Consider the following 20,559-nt stretch of genomic DNA (forward strand, 5'->3'; position numbering starts at 1 on the left):
CTGCTGATCTCTGCTGATCTGATCTGAAGTTCTCATCCCTTTATTGCGTCAATTAGTTATATACTGTTGGGGTAGGAGAAGGTGGGAACTGGGAAGCTAGCCGATAGGAAGAGGGCCACTGTGCTACCACTAAGGGTCTGGGTGGGGCTTTCAGGTACTGGGCAGGACAGGTGCAGGAAAGCTCAGAGATTTGCGCTGCTTCGAGACCCGCGAAGCTGTGGGGGGCTCAATTGAGTCACACAGAGATGCCTTAAGAGAGGTATGCAAGGAGTGAATGCCTGGCCAAAGCCCTTTAATTGCAGCTGAGCCGGAATCAGGCCTCAGAGATGGAGGTCAGGCCCCAACAAAGCTCCATAGCTTTCATCAAATAACCAAAGGAATCCCTGACCCAAAAAGTGTTAAGAACCACAGCTTCACAATCTTGTAGTAATAGACTCAGATTATTGCTGATGATACAATTCGATTTTGCAGAAGATATTATCTCCCCCGAAAAGTTTCCTTATTGGACATTCCTTCCTATGTCTACAAAACAATCATAGACATTTTTGATCCATATTATCTTAAGAAGGAGAAAGTTCTACAAATAATGGACACAGTCACAAGTTCTAGGAGAGAAAAAATAAACTGGGGGAAAAGGGAGCAAAAAGAGTTCCTTCCAAACCAGGTGAAGGATAGTTTCTTTGCCATATTGACTCTCTTAGCAGATCTGAGAGCTGATATTGGCTTCCTTCCATACATGGGGAAGCATGCCAGTGGAGAATGAAAGGGAAAGCCAAATGAGGGTCAAGAGGAAGAAAGTGCAGAATTTGGGAGAGTCTCTTTTGAAGAGACACAATGAACACATGTAAGGTAGGAGTCCTCTACTTCCCATTGCTTTTCCACTGTCACTGGCTCTCTCCGCTCTCACCCTCAGACTCAGGCAGACAGTACAGAGGAAGGCACTCCATCAATGTAGATTATAACTAATTCAAGCATCTTCACAGAGAAATCAATTATGGGAAATGTGAATGGATCCTTCAACAAGACTTCTTTGCTAGTAAAGCAAGAATGCTATGGTTCTTCTCCATTTGTCGTTAATACCAAGAAAGATTAAATAGGCATCTTCCCACCTCTCAGGAAAGTATCTAATTCTTCATTCTTGTAAGATTTCCAAGTTTCATGGGACTACTCTGCATTCTTTCTCCTTCATTTCATAATGATCATTCTTATCATCAAACGGAATATTATAATCCAGACAACTGCTTAGCATGGCTAATGGCTATTAAACCATTAAATTAATAAAATCACTAGTGCTGAGTACAAAAATCTGAAACAAAAAGCAGAGACAAAAATGGATATTTAAAAAATTAAGCAAGGTATTTTGGCATATGACTGTAATCCCAGCACTCAGAGATACCAGCAGGAAAATCATGAGTTCAAGGACAGCCTGAGCTATAAAGCAAGACAATGTCTCAAATAAAATGAGGTTTGGAGATACAGAGCAATGGTAGAGTGTTTGCCTATCTTGAACCAGTTCCTCAGTTCCATCCCAAGCACAAAACGAGAAAAACAAAAACTAAGAAATGATACTCTGAAAATAAATCCCATTAAAAATAGGCAAAGTTTCTTTAAGCGTTACGATATCTGTTCTCAGAAAAAGGTGCCAGTCTGGGGAAGGTCTCATTGCAGCACTTCTAGAGACAGCACTGTTTCCGTTGTACTCCTCCATTTTAGCTACATCTTAAGATGTAGAGCAGACATTGCCCAAAAAAGGTGCATTCATCATTACAAGTATTCTGGTTATGACAACACAGAAAAAGCCAAAGAATCTAATGAGGCATTTAAAGAGTCATGTACTAGGCCATATATTACTTGAATGTAGGTTTTAAAACACTTAAACAATTGAGGTACGTGGGAAAAGTCAGTGTGAGCTGAGCTGAAATGTTTATGTGAAAATTTAGAAATGCACTTTAACCTAAAACTCTTTGTCTTTGAAAAGGATTCACGATGTCTCAAGTGTGCCTCGTGTTCTCCTGCTCATTCCTGCTAACAGCTCACTGCTGCGTCATGCTGTGATCCATAGCGCTTCCTCCATAAAAATGAGCAGTCGGCACTGACAGGTGTGTAACCCAAGGGTTATGATACACCTTTGGTTCTCCAATCCAGTTTTTCTCAGTAGATAGACACTATTACTCTTGCTACCCTTCTTCTTCAGTCCTGTGCTGTACAAAATTAGTGCCCCTACCACCTGTAACTGATTTGTCTGTCGACCCGTTGCAGATCATAGGGACTCTTCAGTCACGATCTTCGGCCCTACATGAGACCAATCTGAGGAATGATCCTTTAGAGGAATGGCCAAACGACATGGCAGATCTGACTATTATTATTTTAGGTGGAAAAGAATAATGGTTATACACAACATTTTTCCTCTACTAAAGTCAGACATTATTAAAAACGATAAGGTACTTTAGAGATCACCTAATCCAATTCGTTATTTTATGTACTGAGAGGTCAGTGGTGCCCAAAGTTGTACCTAGAGATAGAAGAAAGGTTAAAAAAAATCTGGATCTCCTGGCAGCTGCCCCAGTGCTATATTTCACTAAACAAAGTCCAAGTGTATACCACAGCTAGCCTGCCCTGATGTACTGAAAGAAAACCTTCTTTCCGTATAGCATTTCTGTTGCCTCTCACAAGGCCCCTGCCACAATGAGGAAGGAGAGTAAACATCGCTCTATCTACCTCACTGAGTCCAGCCAATCCATTTAGATCAATGTGGCTTCTCTCCTGTTTCCCACAACTTCTCCAATGACAAGTGACAAGTGACCTGGTAAGGAACAGAGACGCCTTGAACCCACAACCACATCCTCACATCTCTCCTCTAACTGTGACCTCGGTGGCATCTGTAGCCACTGCTGAGCAAGCACACTGTTGGCATCTGATGCTGAAGACTGTGACTGGTGAGCCCCTGGGTGCCCTCTGTTGGCTCAGGAGGATCCTTGAAGTGAGTTCTGCACTCCCACTGAGGTCTAACCTGTGTGTACCACCCACCACTGGTTTCAGGGCTATCCCAGTCCTACAGCAGTGATACGCAGGATACTCCCCAGGATACAGCCTCAGCGTCCCCGAATGAGGTGCCCTGGAATACTGTCCCTTCCCCCACCATAGAAGAGATAAAGGCAGACAAAAAAAGTACAACTCGGGTTTTCACCCTACCCACCATGATCGCAGAGGAACCAAGAATGCTACTAGTGGGATAAAGTTGGCAAGCCATGATGGAGAGAAGAAAGTAAATGAGAGTGTATCTTATGGGGTGACCTTCTCTGCTTTGGCATTTTCCTTTCCCTATCTAATATGCCTCTTCATCTTCTCCCTCTAGAGACTTCAGCCAGAAGAAGAGAGGTCATTTCTCCACTCTCTGATTTCTCTGTTTTCTTCATGATTTATGAGAGAGGGGGAGAAAAGCACACTGATTGAATATTTTAAAAATATTTTCCATATCATAGATATTACATCCATGGCCCAAGAACATGGGGTTCCACAATATCTACAGAGGATTGGTTCTAAACCTACTCCCCCTCACCTTCATGAATCCCATAGTCTGTGGATGCTCAAGTTCCTGAGACAGAATGGGGTAGTTGTTTGCATCTAACCAATGCACGACCTCCCACAAGGCTTCAGATCATCTCTAGATCACTTTTAGTATTTCTATAATATAGATGCCATGGAAATAATAGTGATACTGAATTACTTAGGGATGAAGAACAATGAGAAAAAGCAAAACATGTTCAGGACATGTGCAATTTTCCCTCTTTTTTTTTCTTGAGTATTTTCTCCCCACCGCAAAACCCACAGTACAAGGGACAAATTCAAACCCCTATTCCAAGGGCCACTTATCGAATTCAAGTCCACCTAATCACAGCCTGCTCATCCAAAGGGTAGCATCCACACTCTCTACCAGGAGCAACAGAAAGGGGGTAAGATTAGCTACAGGGGCATCAAGGAACAGAACTTGTTGGGACATGGGAATACGGTGGAAAAGACATAGATCACTTCAGAAAAATAAAGAGTAAAACACCAAGGCCCTCTGTGATAAAAAAAAAGCAACAAAACTCAGTCATGATGTTATAAGCTAAAACATCTTGGCTGTTTTCTTAGCTCCTACTATTGACACTTTGACTCTTACATCATTTTATCCAGAAATAAAATAGGAACTGGGAGGAGGGTAGTATTTGGCTTATGGGAAATTGTGGAGGACAGAGAAATCTCAAAGGTTAGAGTTAACATCTGTGCAGCACGCCACATTCCCTGAAAGAAATGTGACATATCAAGTAAATTAATATTTCTCCTTTGAAGTTCTTCTTATTTATCCTTCCTGGATGTGAAATACAATCTTTCATTTTTCCCCTGCCTCAGAACCTTGAAGAGAAGTATGTTGAAGTTTCTCCCTGTGAACTTTTACCTCTGTATCCATGAGAACACATGCACTGGAACTTACAAGAAGCTTCATGTGGGAAGAAGCACAGCCTCAAAAAGAAAGAAAAAGATGCAACACAAGGCTGCCAAAATTAGGTTCAAAGAGAAAAGAAAATTAAAAGCAAGTATGAAAGACTTATTGTCCAAGACCCATAGAACACAGGAACCACTAAGACTATTCAAGGTTAGAAGCATGAAGTAGTCTGTTGAGCATGCCAGGAAAACTATTCACCACTGAGTTATGCCCTTTTTGAGTGTAACTGCCACTGGTAATCATCTAATGCTTTACTAGCTGGTTCGATGACAGCAAATTGAGAAAGAACTTTAAGAGATAGAGACAGGTGCCCAGGGCAAGCTAGAGAAAAGCAAGCATGCATACTACCAACTTTTTGAACCTCCATAGGATAATATTAAAGACACATATCCATTCCTTCCATGAATGTACTTAACTATTAAATTGTCCTTAATTAAAGAAAAAAAAGCCATGCTGCCAGCCAGATATTGGTGTCCCATGCTTGTAATCCTAGCTACTCAGGAGGCTGAGATCTGAGGATTGTGGTAGGAAAGTCCAAGGGACTCTAATTTCCAATTAACCACTAAAATTCCAGGGGAAAAAGCTCAGGGACAATGCCCAGGCTCTGAGCTCAACCCTCAACCAGTGCATTTACCAGTACATGTAAACATATATGTGCATGCACACATGCACACACGTCATGCTACCTTCTCATCCTCCTATATCACAATCCCTGTGACCTTTGTTTTTATACTTCTGCAGAAACCTGTACGATTCCAAAAGAATCAACGCAGATTGCAAACTGACTCGAGGGTTGCAAAATGACTTTTATACTAGCCTAATCATTTTACTCTTTCATCCTATCAGCACTCAGACTACACACACTTTATTTAAAAATAGAGATCCAATTCCCAATCTCTGTTATTTTCAGCACGATGGCAAACAGCTAAGCCATCCATCACATAAACAACCAAGCAGGGAGGTAGCTAACATTTCGTCTTGTTTTGAGCAGTATTCTCCAAAGCCATGCCCCCACAAAGTTAACTAAAGGCCCTGCGAGTGAGAGGAGGAAGAGGAGGGGGGGGGGACAAAAGCTCTTCATCCTTCCTCAGCTGCACAGCTCCACTTGGTTCTCTTTGGGGACTTTGACTAGAAGAATCATTTCTACAGCTTTAAGAACTCTGCAGATTCCTTACCTCGAGTATGCAAAACATCTGAGCTTACACTTCCCAAAAGGGAATAATGAAAGTGGTGACCACAGATCAAGATGCACTGCATTCATTAACTGCCTTGTTGGATGGTAACAACTTTGGACAACTACTTTAATAATAATAATAATAATAATAATTAATAATAATAATAACAATAATAAAGTGTGTGCTACATAGTCTGGAAAAACAAATATCTTCTATACCAGAATACCAAATAAGCTATGGAATTGCATTGTTTACCATAGGCTTCATCTGGCTTGAGTTTTTAACATTTAAGGATTCACCAACTTATAAGAAGTTGGTTTTGTTAAGATATTGGAAGTCAGGACACATATGTGTATATATATATATGTGTGTGTTTATGAGCACACACATATATGTACACATGTACACACATCTATATCATGCACACATACATTAGATATTTGGCATGATGCTGGTCCCAAAGCAAGTAATAAAATTGCTGATGCCACCCAGGTATACTACAATGTTATTAATCCCACTCGAGGTAAAGTTTCCCTTTTGCTTGCTGTTGAATGGGCCGTGCAGGCCAATAGGTGGCTTGTAAGCACCACTGATGTTACTTCTTTGAAGCAGTTCACCCTGTGATGTCTGATAAAAAGGGAGCCAGGGACTACAAAAGAGCTTCCCTGCCTGTCTCTCTCTTGAAGTCCAAGTTCTAGGGCCCTCCATATCCACTGCTGTCAGTGGCCACCCAAGTGGATGTCCATAGCTAGGTAGCTACTCAAGTTGTGAACAGCTAGCTACCTAGCACCAGTTCTGAAAAAGATGACTCCTGCTGTGTGCTTGTTTATTCTCCAATTTTGATATCATTTTTCGGTTGATAACCTGGTGGTGCCTGTGGATCTCATAAAGGCCCCAGAGGACTGAGCACATGGGCAAAATACTGGCAGGGTTTATCTCCCTCTTAAAGTGAGGGGCTGGAGGAAGATGAAGAAAAAAAAAAGGAAGGAAGATATAGTGTGACAGGTAACTATATTTACTCATTTGATAAGGTTCATGAAATGGAAGAAAAAGAAACTAATTTTAACCAAACAATTCTAAAATACTGAAAATTCTGAAGACAGAGCTGTGAAGTCATTTGATTCATGTAGCATCACAAATTATGAAAACAAGCACATAGTCATATTTTCCACCAAAACTAGTGAGCTGTCTAGAATCCTAGCTATCAGAACTAAGAAGGAAATGGTCTATTGCAAAGTCACATGAATTTAACAGGCTAAAATTAGATCCAATGCTATCACCATTAGGAATTATTACCGTTAGGAAGATACCTTTCCATGTTTCTGAAAAAAAGAAAAAGAAAGAAAAGAAAATGGAAATATTCTTACAGAAGTGTAACCTCTTGCCCAGAAAAAAAATGGCTTCATTCTACTTCCCTTCCATTCAGAGTACTATGCCAGCCCTATACTACAGTAATTTGCTTGCACACCTTTTCCTGGACTTTTTATTTTTAATTTTTGAAGCCATTAGTTCATAAAATTGGGTACTGGCCAGAGATACTGTTTCAGAGGCTGGCAAGAATATCACTGCTTGTTCATCTAAGTGTATGAAGACTGGCCTCCAGTCTTTGCAATACAACATGCATTTCTTGTCATCAAGTTACTGTTACTCAGAAAACTATGGAAAATAGAACTAAGTTAAGCAATCAAATATTCCTGTTTATGACACACCCTGATACTAGTTAGCTAATCCTCTCTTCCCTGAGCCTATCAACTCTGCAAGAACAGAGGACTAACACAGGTGAGTCACAAACCCTAGTTGACAGTTCAGACTCAGAAAGGAAAAGAATGAGATGGACTGGGCTACGTGATGCTTCAATCTACAGATGGGATTTTCTTTTTTTTTTTTTAGGATTTTTTTTGCATTTTTTTAATGTAATTAGTAAAAGGGTTACATGATATTTGCCAGATAGAAGGTGCATTAATTCACATACATTGATACCCTTTCACATGTCTTGGTACCCATTTCCCTCCCCCCCCACACCCACCACCCGTCTTGGTTTTCCCCCCTTCCCTATCAAATTTCAAATAACCAAATACAAATAAATTCAATATATCAGATAACAAAGTGAGATACTATAACAATATGAGATAACCAAGGGACAGCAAAGGAGATGAGAGACAACAATCATTCATTATATGGCTTTTGTTTCCATATCCTGGAGGTCCTTTCAATTAGCTTCATACTATATGGCCTTGTGTATCAAGATTTTGCTCTATTGCAGATCTCTGCTAGGAGAGCCCAAGGTTTCTACTGATTATGACGAATGAGGGAAACCATTGAGCCTAAGTTCCTTTGAGTCTGGCTTACTTCACTTAATATGATTTTTTCTAAGTCTTTCCATTTCCTAACAAATGGGGCAATGTCATTCTTTCTGACAGCAGCATAGAATTCCATTGTGTACAAATACCACAACTTGTTGATCCACTCCTCAACTGAGGGAAATCTGGGTTGGTTCCATATCTTTGCTATGGTGAATAGTGCTGCAATGAACATTGTTGTGCTAGTGGATTTAGTATGCCCTTGTTTCTGGGTGGTTGGGTAAATGCCAAGTAGTGGAATTGCTGGGTCATAGGGGAGTTCTATGTTTAGTCTTTTGAGGCACTGCCACACTGCTTTCCATAGTGGTTGAACGAGTTTGCACTCCCACCAACAGTGTAGTAGTGATCCCTCCTGGCCACATCCCCTCCAGCATCTGTTGTTATTCGTTTTCCTGATCCTGGCCATTCTAACTGGAGTGAGGTGGAATCTTGGAGTTGTTTTGATTTGCATTTCTTTTATGACCAGAGATGTTGAGCATTTCTTCATGTGTCTATAGGCCATTTTTGTTTCTTCTTCAGAGAAGATTCTCTTTAAGTCTTTGGCCCATTTTTTAATGGGATGGTTGTTACTTTGGAGCCTTGATGGTGGAGAAAGAATCTGAGAGGAATACTAACTCTGTCCTCTGGAAGGCGAGAGAGGAGGGAGGGAGGGAGGGAGGGAGGGAGAGAGAGAGAGAGAGAGAGAGAGAGAGAGAGAGAGAGAGAGAGAGAGAGAGAGAGAGAGAGAGATTTGGCATTTTGTACCAATATCAGCCTACAACAAGGTCTTCATCATGTTAGCCCACAATAGATTCTATTTTGAGTTCTGTTTCCTATAATGAAATGGATGAAGCAGCTGCCAAGTTCCACAGGGAGAAGCACGAATCTCCCCTGTGATACCTAATCCACCATGTAGAATCGTTTCACCCCAGTGACTACAAGATCTCTATGAAGAGGAAAGTCATGAGGAGCTCCTGAATGATATTATCGAAGTTGGCTAGCAACATCCCCTGCCTTCACAAATTCAGTTCTTTTCTCCTTTGACATCAGGAATTCTTAAGAGCCATAATCACCATTATAATAAGTCTTAAACATCATCATAAATGCTTTGATACTTACCTACTTTATTTGATACTGACAACTACATTTAGATTGGCAGGTGATAGAAACTCGCTCTCCAGACATATAAAGAACCAGAGCAGCTGAGCAAAGGGTGCCACAACTTAAAATAAAGGAACAGCTGAAAGGACCAGTAGCCTTTCTTCCTTCCTCCTTTGTAGAGAATGCTGACCAGTGACCTGCAGTGTTATTGTTCAATATATTCCTGCAAGGCATCAGGCAAAGTCATCTTCAAAGTGTTTTATGCCAAGACTGGGTGTCCCTGTAGAAAACTGCCATTTAAAATCCTAGTCATAGCTGGTACACTTCACCATATTGAAGGCAAGTTGGCATCCAAAATGGTTGACTGAGAGCCAATTGTGGAGCTCTAATCTTTGTTCATGCTGTCAATGTGACATATGAAAAAAATATGAAAAAAGTGACAGAATGAAAACAAAGCACGTCGCTGGTGTGAGATACACAGACAGGGTGTTAGCCCCACATGCAATGCAACTGGGTCAAGTTAACACTTTGTGTTTCCCCCCACATATGCAGTGTGGGAAACAACTATTTACAAAATGTTTTTAAATATTTAAGGCCAAATAAACCAATTTTGTGGGGAAACATTTACCCTGACCAGAACTCCTTTACTTGCCCTAGTCCCATGTGAATTAAAGTACTAAGAATAATCAGAACAATATGAACTAGAAACAATACAGATTTCAGTACCTTCACCCAGGAGACCCAAAAGGGCTTAGTTAGTGTTGGTCTCTATGCTGACTGGTAACCACAACAAAAAATACAATGAAAAAATAATAATCAGCCAGGTGATGTGAGGATTGTGGTTCAAAGCTAGCCCAGATAGGAAAGTCCGTGAGACTCTTATCTTCAATTAACCACCAGAAAATCAGAAGGGAAGCTGTGGCTCAAAGTGATAGATCCCTAGCCTTAGGCAAAAGAGCTCAAGAACAGTGCCCAGATGCCACACGAACAGGAAAATAAAATCTCAGAACAGTGACCCTGTGAAAAAAGAATTATTAGTACCAATGCAATAAAATAGGCCTTCTAGAAATTACCTGACTCTGCAGTTCACTTTGCTGCTTCAGGCGAAGGTTTTCAGGTGTATCTGCCACTGTTGTGAAGGACTGCTTTGGATAATGTCTGTGGAGAAAATTATTCAAAGAACACAATTAAAATATTGTGGAATAAAATGATGCTATATAAATCAGTTGTTTCATTCTTTGCTTCTACCACTACAGAACAGGTGTCCTATCTTTGTGGCTAATGTCCAATTCTCTCTTTCTCTCTCTCATTCTTTCTGATTCTGTCTCTCTCTGTTTCTGTCTCTCTCTCTCATTCTTTCTGATTCTGTCTCTCTCTGTTTCTGTCTCTCTCTGTTTCTGTCTCTCTCTCTCTCTCTCTCTCTCTCTCTCTCTCTCTCACACACACACACACACACACACACACACACACACACTAAATAAACTTCTACACAAGTATACACTCTTTAAGAACTCAGAGACAGTGCCCAGATCTTGAGTTCAAGCCCCACGACCAACAACAAAAGTACAGAAGCAAAGATATAAATGCTCAGCTCTTTGCTACATTTAAATGGCTAGCAAGAGGTCTCCCTAAAATAAATGTCTTCCATTAGAGATCTTCAGGAAAGAAGGTATCTTTACTAATCCTAGGAAAAGAAAGACATTTTTCCCTCCCTTTGCTTCTGAGAAATCAGAACACAGGGCAGAAGGAAATGGAGGTGGGGATCAAGAAACAAGTGAAAATACAAAAGGAGCAGGTGAGTTAGCACATGCATACATTTCTCTGAAAATAAAACATAATTGTGGAAGTCGGGCATTTAAAAAGAAGCTGGTTCACTATGACCCAGCAATTCCACTACTTGGCATTTACCCAACCACCCAGAAACAAGGACATACTAAATCCACTAGCACAACAGTGTTCATTGCAGCACTATTCACCATAGCAAAGATATGGAACCAACCTAGCTGTCCCTCAGTTGATGAGTGGATCAACAAGTTGTGGTATTTGTACACAATGGAATTCTATGCTGCTGTCAGAAAGAATGACATTGCCCCATTTGTAAGGAAATGGAAAGACTTAGAAAAAATCATATTAAGTGAAGTAAGCCAGACTCAAAGGAACTTAGGCTCAATGGTTTCCCTCATTCGTCATAATCAGTAGAAACCTTGGGCTCTCCTAGCAGAGATCTGCAATAGAGCAAAATCTTGATACATAAGGCCATATAGTATGAAGCTAATTGAAAGGACCTCCAGGATATTGAAACAAAAGCCATATAATGAATGATTGTTGTCCTTAATGTACTCTGTTGTCTCTCATCTCCTTTGCTGTCCCTTGGTTATCTCATATTGGTATAGTATCTCACTTTGGTATCTGATATATTGAATTTATTTGTATTTGGATATTTGAAATTTGATAGGGAAGGGGGGAAAACCAAGACGGGTGGGGGCTGTGGGGGAGGAGGGAAATGGGTACCAAGACATGTGAAAGGGTATCAATGTATGTGAATTAATGCACCTTCTACCTGGCAAATATCATGTAACCCTTTTACTAATTACAATAAAAAAAATAAATAAAAATAAATAAATAAATAAAAAGAAGCTGGTTCAAAATAAAACACATGAAAACAGGTACTTAAAAGAGTTGGAGTGGGGTAAAGGTAAATGAGGTGGACGAATGAAGACAGGAGAATGCAGTCAAAAATTGAATGTATGGCCTACAAAATGAATAAGAATGAGGAAAGGAGTGTGTGTATTCATAAACTGCTTGATTAAATGGCAACTCCTCCATACAGATAATTAAAGATCTTTTTTTTTAATTAAAAGGATTGACCTGGTTAAGAGATCTTGGAAACTTTTTCTTATTTTGATTTTTAAGAATGTTTCAGCATCTAGTAGTTGTACAAATGGGGTGTCCTTGTGACATTTCTATGAATGTATACACTATGTATTGCTCAAACTCATCATTTACCTTTCTCAGTGCTTCTAAAATAATTTCAACAAGATACATTGCTCTGTTTTATATATACAAATAAAGTACTTTGATCATGTTCATATTCATCCTCTCCTTTCTCCCTCCCACCATCTCCACTTTCCTATCATTTTTCTTAGTGTGTAATTAAATGTACCCAGGATTGTTACCATGGAATTTCAGATATCCATGCATTATATCTTAATCAAAATAAACCTCTCTATTGCTTTCTCTTTCTCTGTCCCTCACTACCCCTACCCTCTCCATTGACCAATAGGCTTCACGGAGATTCCTCATGTCATTTTCATACATAATTACAATGTGTGTGATATTCTTTGTTTTATTTTATTTGGCAATGCTGCTAATGGAACCCAGAGAGACTTGCCAATAACCCCTCAAACTAGAGACTCTTCAGAGCAGAATGCAGCTTCCAAAGAATGTATTGCTAAATCAAGACTTCCTGTGGACCCAGTGTAGAAAGAGCTAATACAGCTGGCCCCTGGGCCAACCTTGCTTCCTATGCTGGACCTTCACTGAAGTCTGGGAAGTTGTATTCAGGGAGTACTTTCACCACCAGTAACCAGTAACCGTTTACCACTGCAGGTTGTGCAAATGAACACCCGCCTTTCTTATGTGAATCTAGGCCTCCAGATCCTGTAGACACTAACAATATTTGGTACGGATGTCAGTCAGACTTTCAATTTTATTGGAAAATACCTGAAGCAAACTGGAAGAAAGTATTATTTAATCTCATGGTTTCAGAAATCTCAAACTATTATGATGGGGAGGGGATCTCAGGATAGGACAGCCTCCAGCAACCTGGAAGGAAGAAAGGAGGGAAGGAGGGAGGGAGAGAGGGAGGATTAAAAGAGAAAGGGAAGGAAAGAGGGAGGGAAAGAGACAAAGGGAGAGAAAGAAGGAGGAGAAAGACAGAAGGGAATAGAAAAAGGGAGGGAGGGCAGAAGGCATACCTGTTTTTGCGACCTTTCTGCATTTTTCCTTCTATTCCCTCAGAACCCTAGACCACGGGATAGAGCTGCCCACATTGGGAATACATCTTCCCCCTTAGCTAATTATCTCCACACCTCATAGACTCACCAAGAGGTGTGCTTTTTAATCTCCTAGGCCTGTGTCAATATAACCAAGTTTGCTATCAAGATAAATCATTCCAATGCATCATCAAGACTCTGCCATGTGACTCAAAGCTTTCACCGTGCTTCTCCTAGTCATATCCCGTGCATTTTTCCCCTTTGCTGCCATTCCTTGGAGTCTTTCGTAATAGTAAAGCACAGCCATGAGAAAGTATGACCACATACTCAACCCCACAAAGCCTACATGCTCCACAAACCTGGGGAAGAGTTCAGGGAGCTCAGCATAGGCCACTTTGAGTCCTCATAAAAGGGGAAATATCTTAGCATTGTAAAATACACTTCCTACTTTTCCCAGAAAATGTAACTTTAATTCTTGAGACTGTTCTACAAAATGTTTTTGACTTACTAAACTACCTTTTCAACATTCCCCCTGAGTATGGAGCATGAGGAGGAACAATGGCCTTGGATATCATCATTTACAGTCTCACTGGTTTAGTCCAGAAAGAAAGGTCACCCAAGAACCAAGATCCCAACTGTTTTGGATGGAGGGAGATGACAGAGGCTTAAATGCAACTGTGAATATTTTTTCCAAATCCATTTTATAGCAAAACGGATTGTTTCACATCGTTCAAAATGACATTTAGAAATTAAAACTATTTTTTTAAATAAACAGGCCTAGAGAGCTTATAACCACCATATCTTCTAGGAAGCTACTTAAAAGGAAGTACTTGAGGAAGAAAGGAAGCAATTGCCAAAGAACAATTAAACTGCCAAAAGAGAATGGTAACCAAATAAAAGTCTAAGTATGTACAAGAATGTATGGGAAAATAACAATATCAACAATGAAATTTGCCAAGACAAAATGTAAATACTGTTGGGCCAGGAGTTTGGCCTAGTGGTTGAGTGCTTGCCTAGCATGCACGAAGACCCGGGTTTGATTCCTTGGTACCACATATGTAGAAAAAAGCCAGAAGTGGTGCTGAGGCTCAAGTGGTAGAGCTCTAGCCTTGAGAAAGTCCAGGGACAGTGCTCAGGCCCTGAGCTCAAGCCCAGGACTGGGGCAAAAAAAAAAATGTAAATACTGTACCATCATTTAAGACAGTATGTGAAAATTAAAATATCCTATGGTCCATTATGAGAAAGTTTAGGATATTATTAAAGTTTAGACTTGACTCAAATAGGCATAATAAAATTTTAATAATAACCATAAAGAATGCGGAAAGCCTACATAAATTCCAATAGTATGATTTAATTCTATTATAAAAATAGGTACACTAGTGAGTTAAAATACTTTTCAAATATTAAAGAATATTAAGAGCAGAGATACACCTGAGCACCAGTGGCTCATGTCTGTAATCCTGGCTATTCAGGAAGCTGAGATCTGTGAATCATGGTTCAAAGTCAGTTCAAGCAGGAAAGCGTGTGTCTCTAATCTCCAATTAGCCACGCCAGAAAAAGATGGATGCTTGTTGCTCAAGCCTGTAAGCCTAGCTTCTCAGAAAGCTGAGATCTGAGGATTACAGTTCAAGCCAACCTATGTGGGCAAGTCTATGAGACTCTTATGTCCAATTAAGCATCAGAAAACTGGAAGTGGAGCTGTGGCTCAAAGTTGAAGAGGTCTAGCCTTGAATAGAAAAGCTCAGGGACAGTGCCCAGTCCTTGAGTTCAAGCTCCGTACCTGACAAACATACACATACACACACACACACACACACACACACACACACACACACACACTAATTGAGTTCTTACATGTTGACAAGGTTTTAGTTCACCAATAAAAGTACTATTCTAACTGTAAATATACCTAGTATTCACCTCAAAAATAAATCCCAAGTACATGTCTATGTCAGTGTGACAAAGAGAAAATGTAAGGTTCATAGGGCTGGAATCTGGCACAACTCCAACATGGAAAAACATCTACACTCTTCTCTTGGATATTACTAGAGCAAGCCAGTAGACACAAAATGATTAAAGATAAGCAATATGCCAAAAAGAAGGTAAGCAATATGTCAATATTAATCCTGTGTCCACACAGGTAGCATTCAACCAACATAAACCCAATACGTGCTGACACTGGCCAATTAAAAAGGGTTCCGGGCGCATGGGAGCAGGCAAATGATTCCCAGGTGCCCCTGGGGGAATGGCTAGGGAGGGCCACTGGCCAATACCCTGCTTGGACAGCTCTATTTATGGGGGAAAACAAGACCATGATTCAGTGTGGATGCCGAGAGACATAAAAAGAAGAGGAATCACTGATGAAGATTCATTGCATTCATAAGCTTCTTGTTAAATGGCAACTCCTTTCTACAATGAATTAAAGATAATAAAAACAAATAGGTAAATTTTTAAAAAGAAAACAAGATTGTTTTCACTGAGTGGAGCCTGGCTATGGATGCTTGTTCCACCGAGATGTAGTGACAAAAGATCACAGCGTGCACTTGGGGTGGGCCAGGAGGCGAGGGGAGAGGAAGAACCAGGCTGAACCAGACAGGATGGAGCACCCCAAGCTAACCATGAGAAAGCAGCTGCTGCCCTGATGTCTCAGGAAGAGCTGGAGAAGCCCCAGGGGCAGGGATGCCTGAGGAGATGCCAGGGCTAAGTTCTCACCATGACACAACGAAAGGAAGCTTGGACCTCCTTGAGGAAGATGGAGGACCAGAGGGCAGATACCACAAATAGGTTCAAAAACTATCCTTAATGCCTTTCTCTCTTGATTTGTTTTGCTAAACAGGCTGAAAATCAAAATGTTCAAAATCTCAGCTATGTACCAGGTCTGGCCAAAAATCATAAGTGGAAATCTTCTAGGAAGAGCTTGCAGGAAAACCCCTGCTCTCCTAAGAGAGCACAGTGAGCATCAGGTCTCTTCTGGCCATTTTACCCTTTCTTCTCTCTCCCTCTCTCTCTCTCTCGCTCTCTCTCTCTCTTGCTCTCTCTCTCTCTCACTCTCTCTCTCTCTCGCTCTCACGTTCTCTTCTCTCTCCTAAAATCAATCCTTCCTTCCCTCCTTCCTCCCTCCCTCCTTTCTTTTTCTGCTTCACTGCGCTGGAGAAGCCCCAGGGGCCTTGAGGATGAGCACAGAGCCGTTAGCAGTGGCACAGGGAACAACTGGAACAGACTCTGCAGGATGGCAGAGCCACAGAGACTGGAGTAAGACTGTCGCTGTTGCCACAGAGGATGATGGGGACCCAGGAAACACATGAAACAAACAACCTGAGGCAGAAACACAAGCTGATGAATTTATATCTCTAGGGAGCTGTGTGCTCTAAAAGATGAAAATCTTAACAGATTTGTTTAAGGAAGAGCTCTGCTAGTGCCTTAGAAAACTGAACTGAAGCCAGCCATGTAAGAACAGACAACAACCAGGCCAATGCCTTGCAAACACTCTCCACTGCTTCTCTCAGCGTCCTTTCTCTTACTGTTTTCTTTCTTTCACACCTGGAGCTTAAAAGTCAACAGTCTAAATCCCCAAAACCAAGCTTCAGGCTTTTTGCACTTGTTCAAAGGAGGAATGCATGTATACCTATGATAGAGCGCAAATTTGTTCTATTTTATTTCCCCAAAGGACATGGAAACTGCGCATTCTGGATCCCTGGAAGATTACTAGTTAAAGAACCATAAAGAAAAACATCGTATCACATGAAAGAGTGAGAAAAACCTGCAAGGTTTTTTTCCCACCTCTATAAGATTCCTGGGGCCAGGAGTTTAGCCTAATGGTAGAGTTCTTGCCTAGCATGCATGAAGCCTTGGGTTCAATTCCTGGGTACCATATACATAGAAAAGAAGCTGGAATGGCGGTTCCTCAAGAGACTAAACATAGAGCTCCCCCATGACCCAGCAATTACACTACTTGGCATTTACCAATCGTCCAGAAACAAGGACATACTAAATCCACTAGCACAATGATGTTCATTGCAGCACTATTTACCATAGCAAAGATATGGAACCAACCCAGATGTCCCTCAGTTGATGAGTGGATCAACAAGATGTGGTATTTATGCACAATGGAATTCTATGCTGCTGTCAGAAAGAACAACATCACCCCATTTGTAAGGAAATGGAAAGACTTAAAAAAAAATCATATTAAGTGAAGTAAGCCAGACTCAAAGGAACATAGGCTCAATGGTTTCCCTCATTCATCATAACCAGTAGAAACCTTGGGCTCTCCTAGCAGAAATTTACAATAGAACAAAACCTAGATACGAAAGGACCTCCAAGATATAGAAACAAAAGCCATGTAATGAGTGATTGTTGTCCTTAATGCACTATGTTATCTCTCATCTCTTTTGCTGTCCCTTGGTTATCACATATTGTTACAGTATTTCACCTTGTTATCTGATATATTGTATATATGTTTATTTGGTTATTTGAAATCGGATAGGGAAGGGGGGAAACAAGATGAGGGGCAGGGGTGGTGAGAGGGAAATGGGGACCAAGACATGACAAAGGGTATCAATGTTTGTGAAGTAATGCACCCTGTATCTGGTGAATATAATGTAACCCTTCTATTAATTACAATAAAAATCTGAAGAAAAAAAGCTGGAACTGGTGCTGTGGCTTAAGTGATAAAACTCTAGCCTTTAGAAAGCCCAGGGGCAGTGCTCAGGCCCTGAGTTCAAGCCCCAGGTCTGGTAAAAAAATAAAATATTTAAAAATTTAAAAAATAAGATTCCTGCTGAGCATGGAAGTATATTCCTGTAATCCCAGTTGTTGAGAAGGACTCAGAAGTAGAAGGGTCTTGGTCTGATACTGGCCAGTGCAATAGTATAAGACTTTATATAATGAAAAACAACAACAGGTATGCATTGTGGTTCTAGTGGTATAATGCCTACCTAGAAAACCCACAGCCCTGAGCTTAATCTCCAGTAACATTGAATCAATTATTTTTAAGTTCCCAGAATATTTCCTTGATAATTTGGAAAAATGATCCCATTGGGGTTGTCTTTTCAAGTATACAAAATTGAACAAAGGAAGAAATTCTCATACTCTATGCCTTAAGAGTCACACATATTTCCACTAATAATCCAGTTTGAATATTACTAAGAGAATCCCTGTTTAATAGAGAGCCATTTTAAAATAATATCCTTTCAGATATGGAGTCAATCTAGCTATTTTCCCCCTAATAGAACTACATAAGTAAAAAAAAAATCTACTAGTAGATTACTTGTATGACTCAACAACTATTCAGAGCCAAAGAACACGTTAGTCTGATCATGTCATTCTTCCAGAACCTTAGGGTTTCTGGTGCTCTTTATTGTACCTTGCTAAAGCATTAATGTAACATCTCCTCGTGAACCTGCTTCTCAGCCCTCATCTCCTACTTATTCTACCACTAATCTTCCTTCCTGAACATCTTGATAAACAACTCACATAGAAGACTGCTGGTTGCAAAACATCAATCTTATGATTTAAAAGAACAAAACAAAACAACAAAAGAATGGTGAATTAGAGCAAGTAAGCAGGAATTATCCCTTAGAAAGGAACCACTGATAAACACCATAAAAGCGAGAAATGGATTATGATAATATAGGCCACGCACATGAAATACAAGTCCCTGCTGAAAGGAGTTAGAGATTCTAAACCCCCCTGGCTCTCCAAAGCGTAGTCAATAACCTGTCTAACAATTTACCAAATTCTCTGCCTGCCTCTGAGGGTCAAACGACTTGCCACCTATTGATTTACTTTCTCGGCAGGACTCCATTGTAACTTGTCTTGTGCGTTCAGAAAGGAAAGCATTATCAAAGGGATTACACAGCAGACCTGACCCACTGCACTGGGAAATGCTTTGCCGCCACTGGACAGGTCACTTAAGAGTTCTGAATTGCGGTGCCACCATCGAGAAATTAACACGTGGATGCACACATGCACACACCTACATGTGGTTTAAGGAAAATATGAGCCGAAGAAGGAAACTCTGTTCCCTACATTTCTGTGGATATCGGTCAGGGGGACATACACATAAGGCCCTATGTGAGGGAGAGCTGTGATTGGCTGCCCATGACACAACAGCAAGGACATCACAACCCAGTGACCCACAAGCAGATCTGGTCACAAGCATCCAAGATACAGACTGAGAAATACAACATGGAGTTGGGTGGGAAAGCAGAATATTAGAAATATGCAAAACTCATCTTACAGATATACTCCTTATTTTTTTAATACAATAATACACAGTGACATGGTAAACGCCCAATACCAACTAAAATAATTACTTAAATCCCAAACAACAAAAAGCATCAAGTGATTCCATGTTTAAGGCAAGACCTTGGGCCAGGCATAGTGGTGTACACAAATCCCAACTACTAAAAAGGCAGAGATTGGGAGAACTGTAGTTTGAGGCCAGTGCTTTAAAAAAAAGTTAGGAAGTTAGGTAAACTCCCATCTCATGAATAAGCCTGGTAAAGCGGGGTACATTTGAGTCCCAGCTACGCAGGAAGTACAGGTCTGATGATCACAGTCTAGAGATCTACCCAGAAATTAAGTGTTTGATGTTGTCTGCAAAATAACAAAAACAAAGAAGGTAGAGTTGTGGAAGAATGCTTGCCTAGCAAGCACAGGATCTTGAATTCATTCCCCCGTACTAACAACCAAAAAAAGAAAAAGAAAAAAGAAAAGACCTAAGTATTATGACAATTGTAATATCGTTCAGATATATGTCATTCATTTAAAAGAATATGCCAAGACTCACATACAAGTGTATGGGCAAAAACAAGCCAAATAAATCAGAAGAGGCCAATCACTAATAAGAACCATCACAACTGGCGCAATGATTTGTAACTGGAGCCTGCATTGCCTCTCAAGCTTAGGGAAGGCATTACTGATCACCTCCGCAGCGTGCAGAGAAGACTCAACATTCTTCACATAGTGGCTCTGGCACCTAAGGATGGTGAACAGGATGAATGTCCTCATGTGCATAGACTCTGTGCATCTGATCATCTGCAAATGACCTGTTCCCTAGCTTTTCAGGCTATCAAAAGAATTCCAACCAAATAAAGTCTATGTAACCATTGTCTCCACTGTGGAATTAGATACCTATTCTTGGGGAAAGAGGAACACTATTCAATAATACTTTGATTTGTTAAGTTCCAAGTGGTGCATGTTAAATTAATTTTAATAGGTTTTCCCAGACTAGGCAGACTGAGAGGAGGGATAATAAAAAGGAAATTATTCCAAAATCAGCATTTTTCACACCAGTATGTGTTAAAGAAAATGAACTAACATTGTTACCGCCTTACCAACCGCTGTGTCCCAGGCTGTTCTTGTCTCTCCTACATAACTCACCAAGCAAGCTACAGCCCTTGCTTAGATACATAAGGCAGAATCCTGCCACAGCACACATCAGCCCTTCTTTCAATGGTACC

General features: G+C 40.6%; 1 protein-coding gene and 1 long non-coding RNA gene across 3 annotated transcripts in view; one reads left to right on the forward strand and one right to left on the reverse strand.

Moving 5' to 3' along the window:
• Positions 1-20,559, reverse strand: part of Nebl (nebulette) — a 289,620-nt gene that overhangs the window by 162,307 nt on the left and 106,754 nt on the right. Inside the window, exon 3 of the mRNA XM_090318998.1 lies at positions 10,175-10,259. Coding sequence (XP_090175124.1) covers positions 10,175-10,259 — 85 coding nt within the window. The remainder of the gene's footprint in view (positions 1-10,174; positions 10,260-20,559) is intronic.
• LOC150045982 (uncharacterized) lies at positions 198-4,779 on the forward strand. Of its 2 annotated transcripts, none has more exons than XR_016532759.1 (4): positions 198-259; positions 1,979-2,099; positions 2,652-2,936; positions 4,393-4,779. It is a non-coding gene; the product is annotated as an uncharacterized LOC150045982 (long non-coding RNA). The 2 variants fall into 2 exon arrangements; XR_016532758.1 differs by having other exon boundaries at positions 2,652-2,806.

The sequence above is a fragment of the Megascapheus bottae genome, chromosome 26 (assembly GCF_031878675.1).
Source record: "Megascapheus bottae isolate mThoBot1 chromosome 26, mThoBot2.hap1, whole genome shotgun sequence".
Lineage (NCBI taxonomy): Eukaryota > Metazoa > Chordata > Mammalia > Rodentia > Geomyidae > Megascapheus > Megascapheus bottae.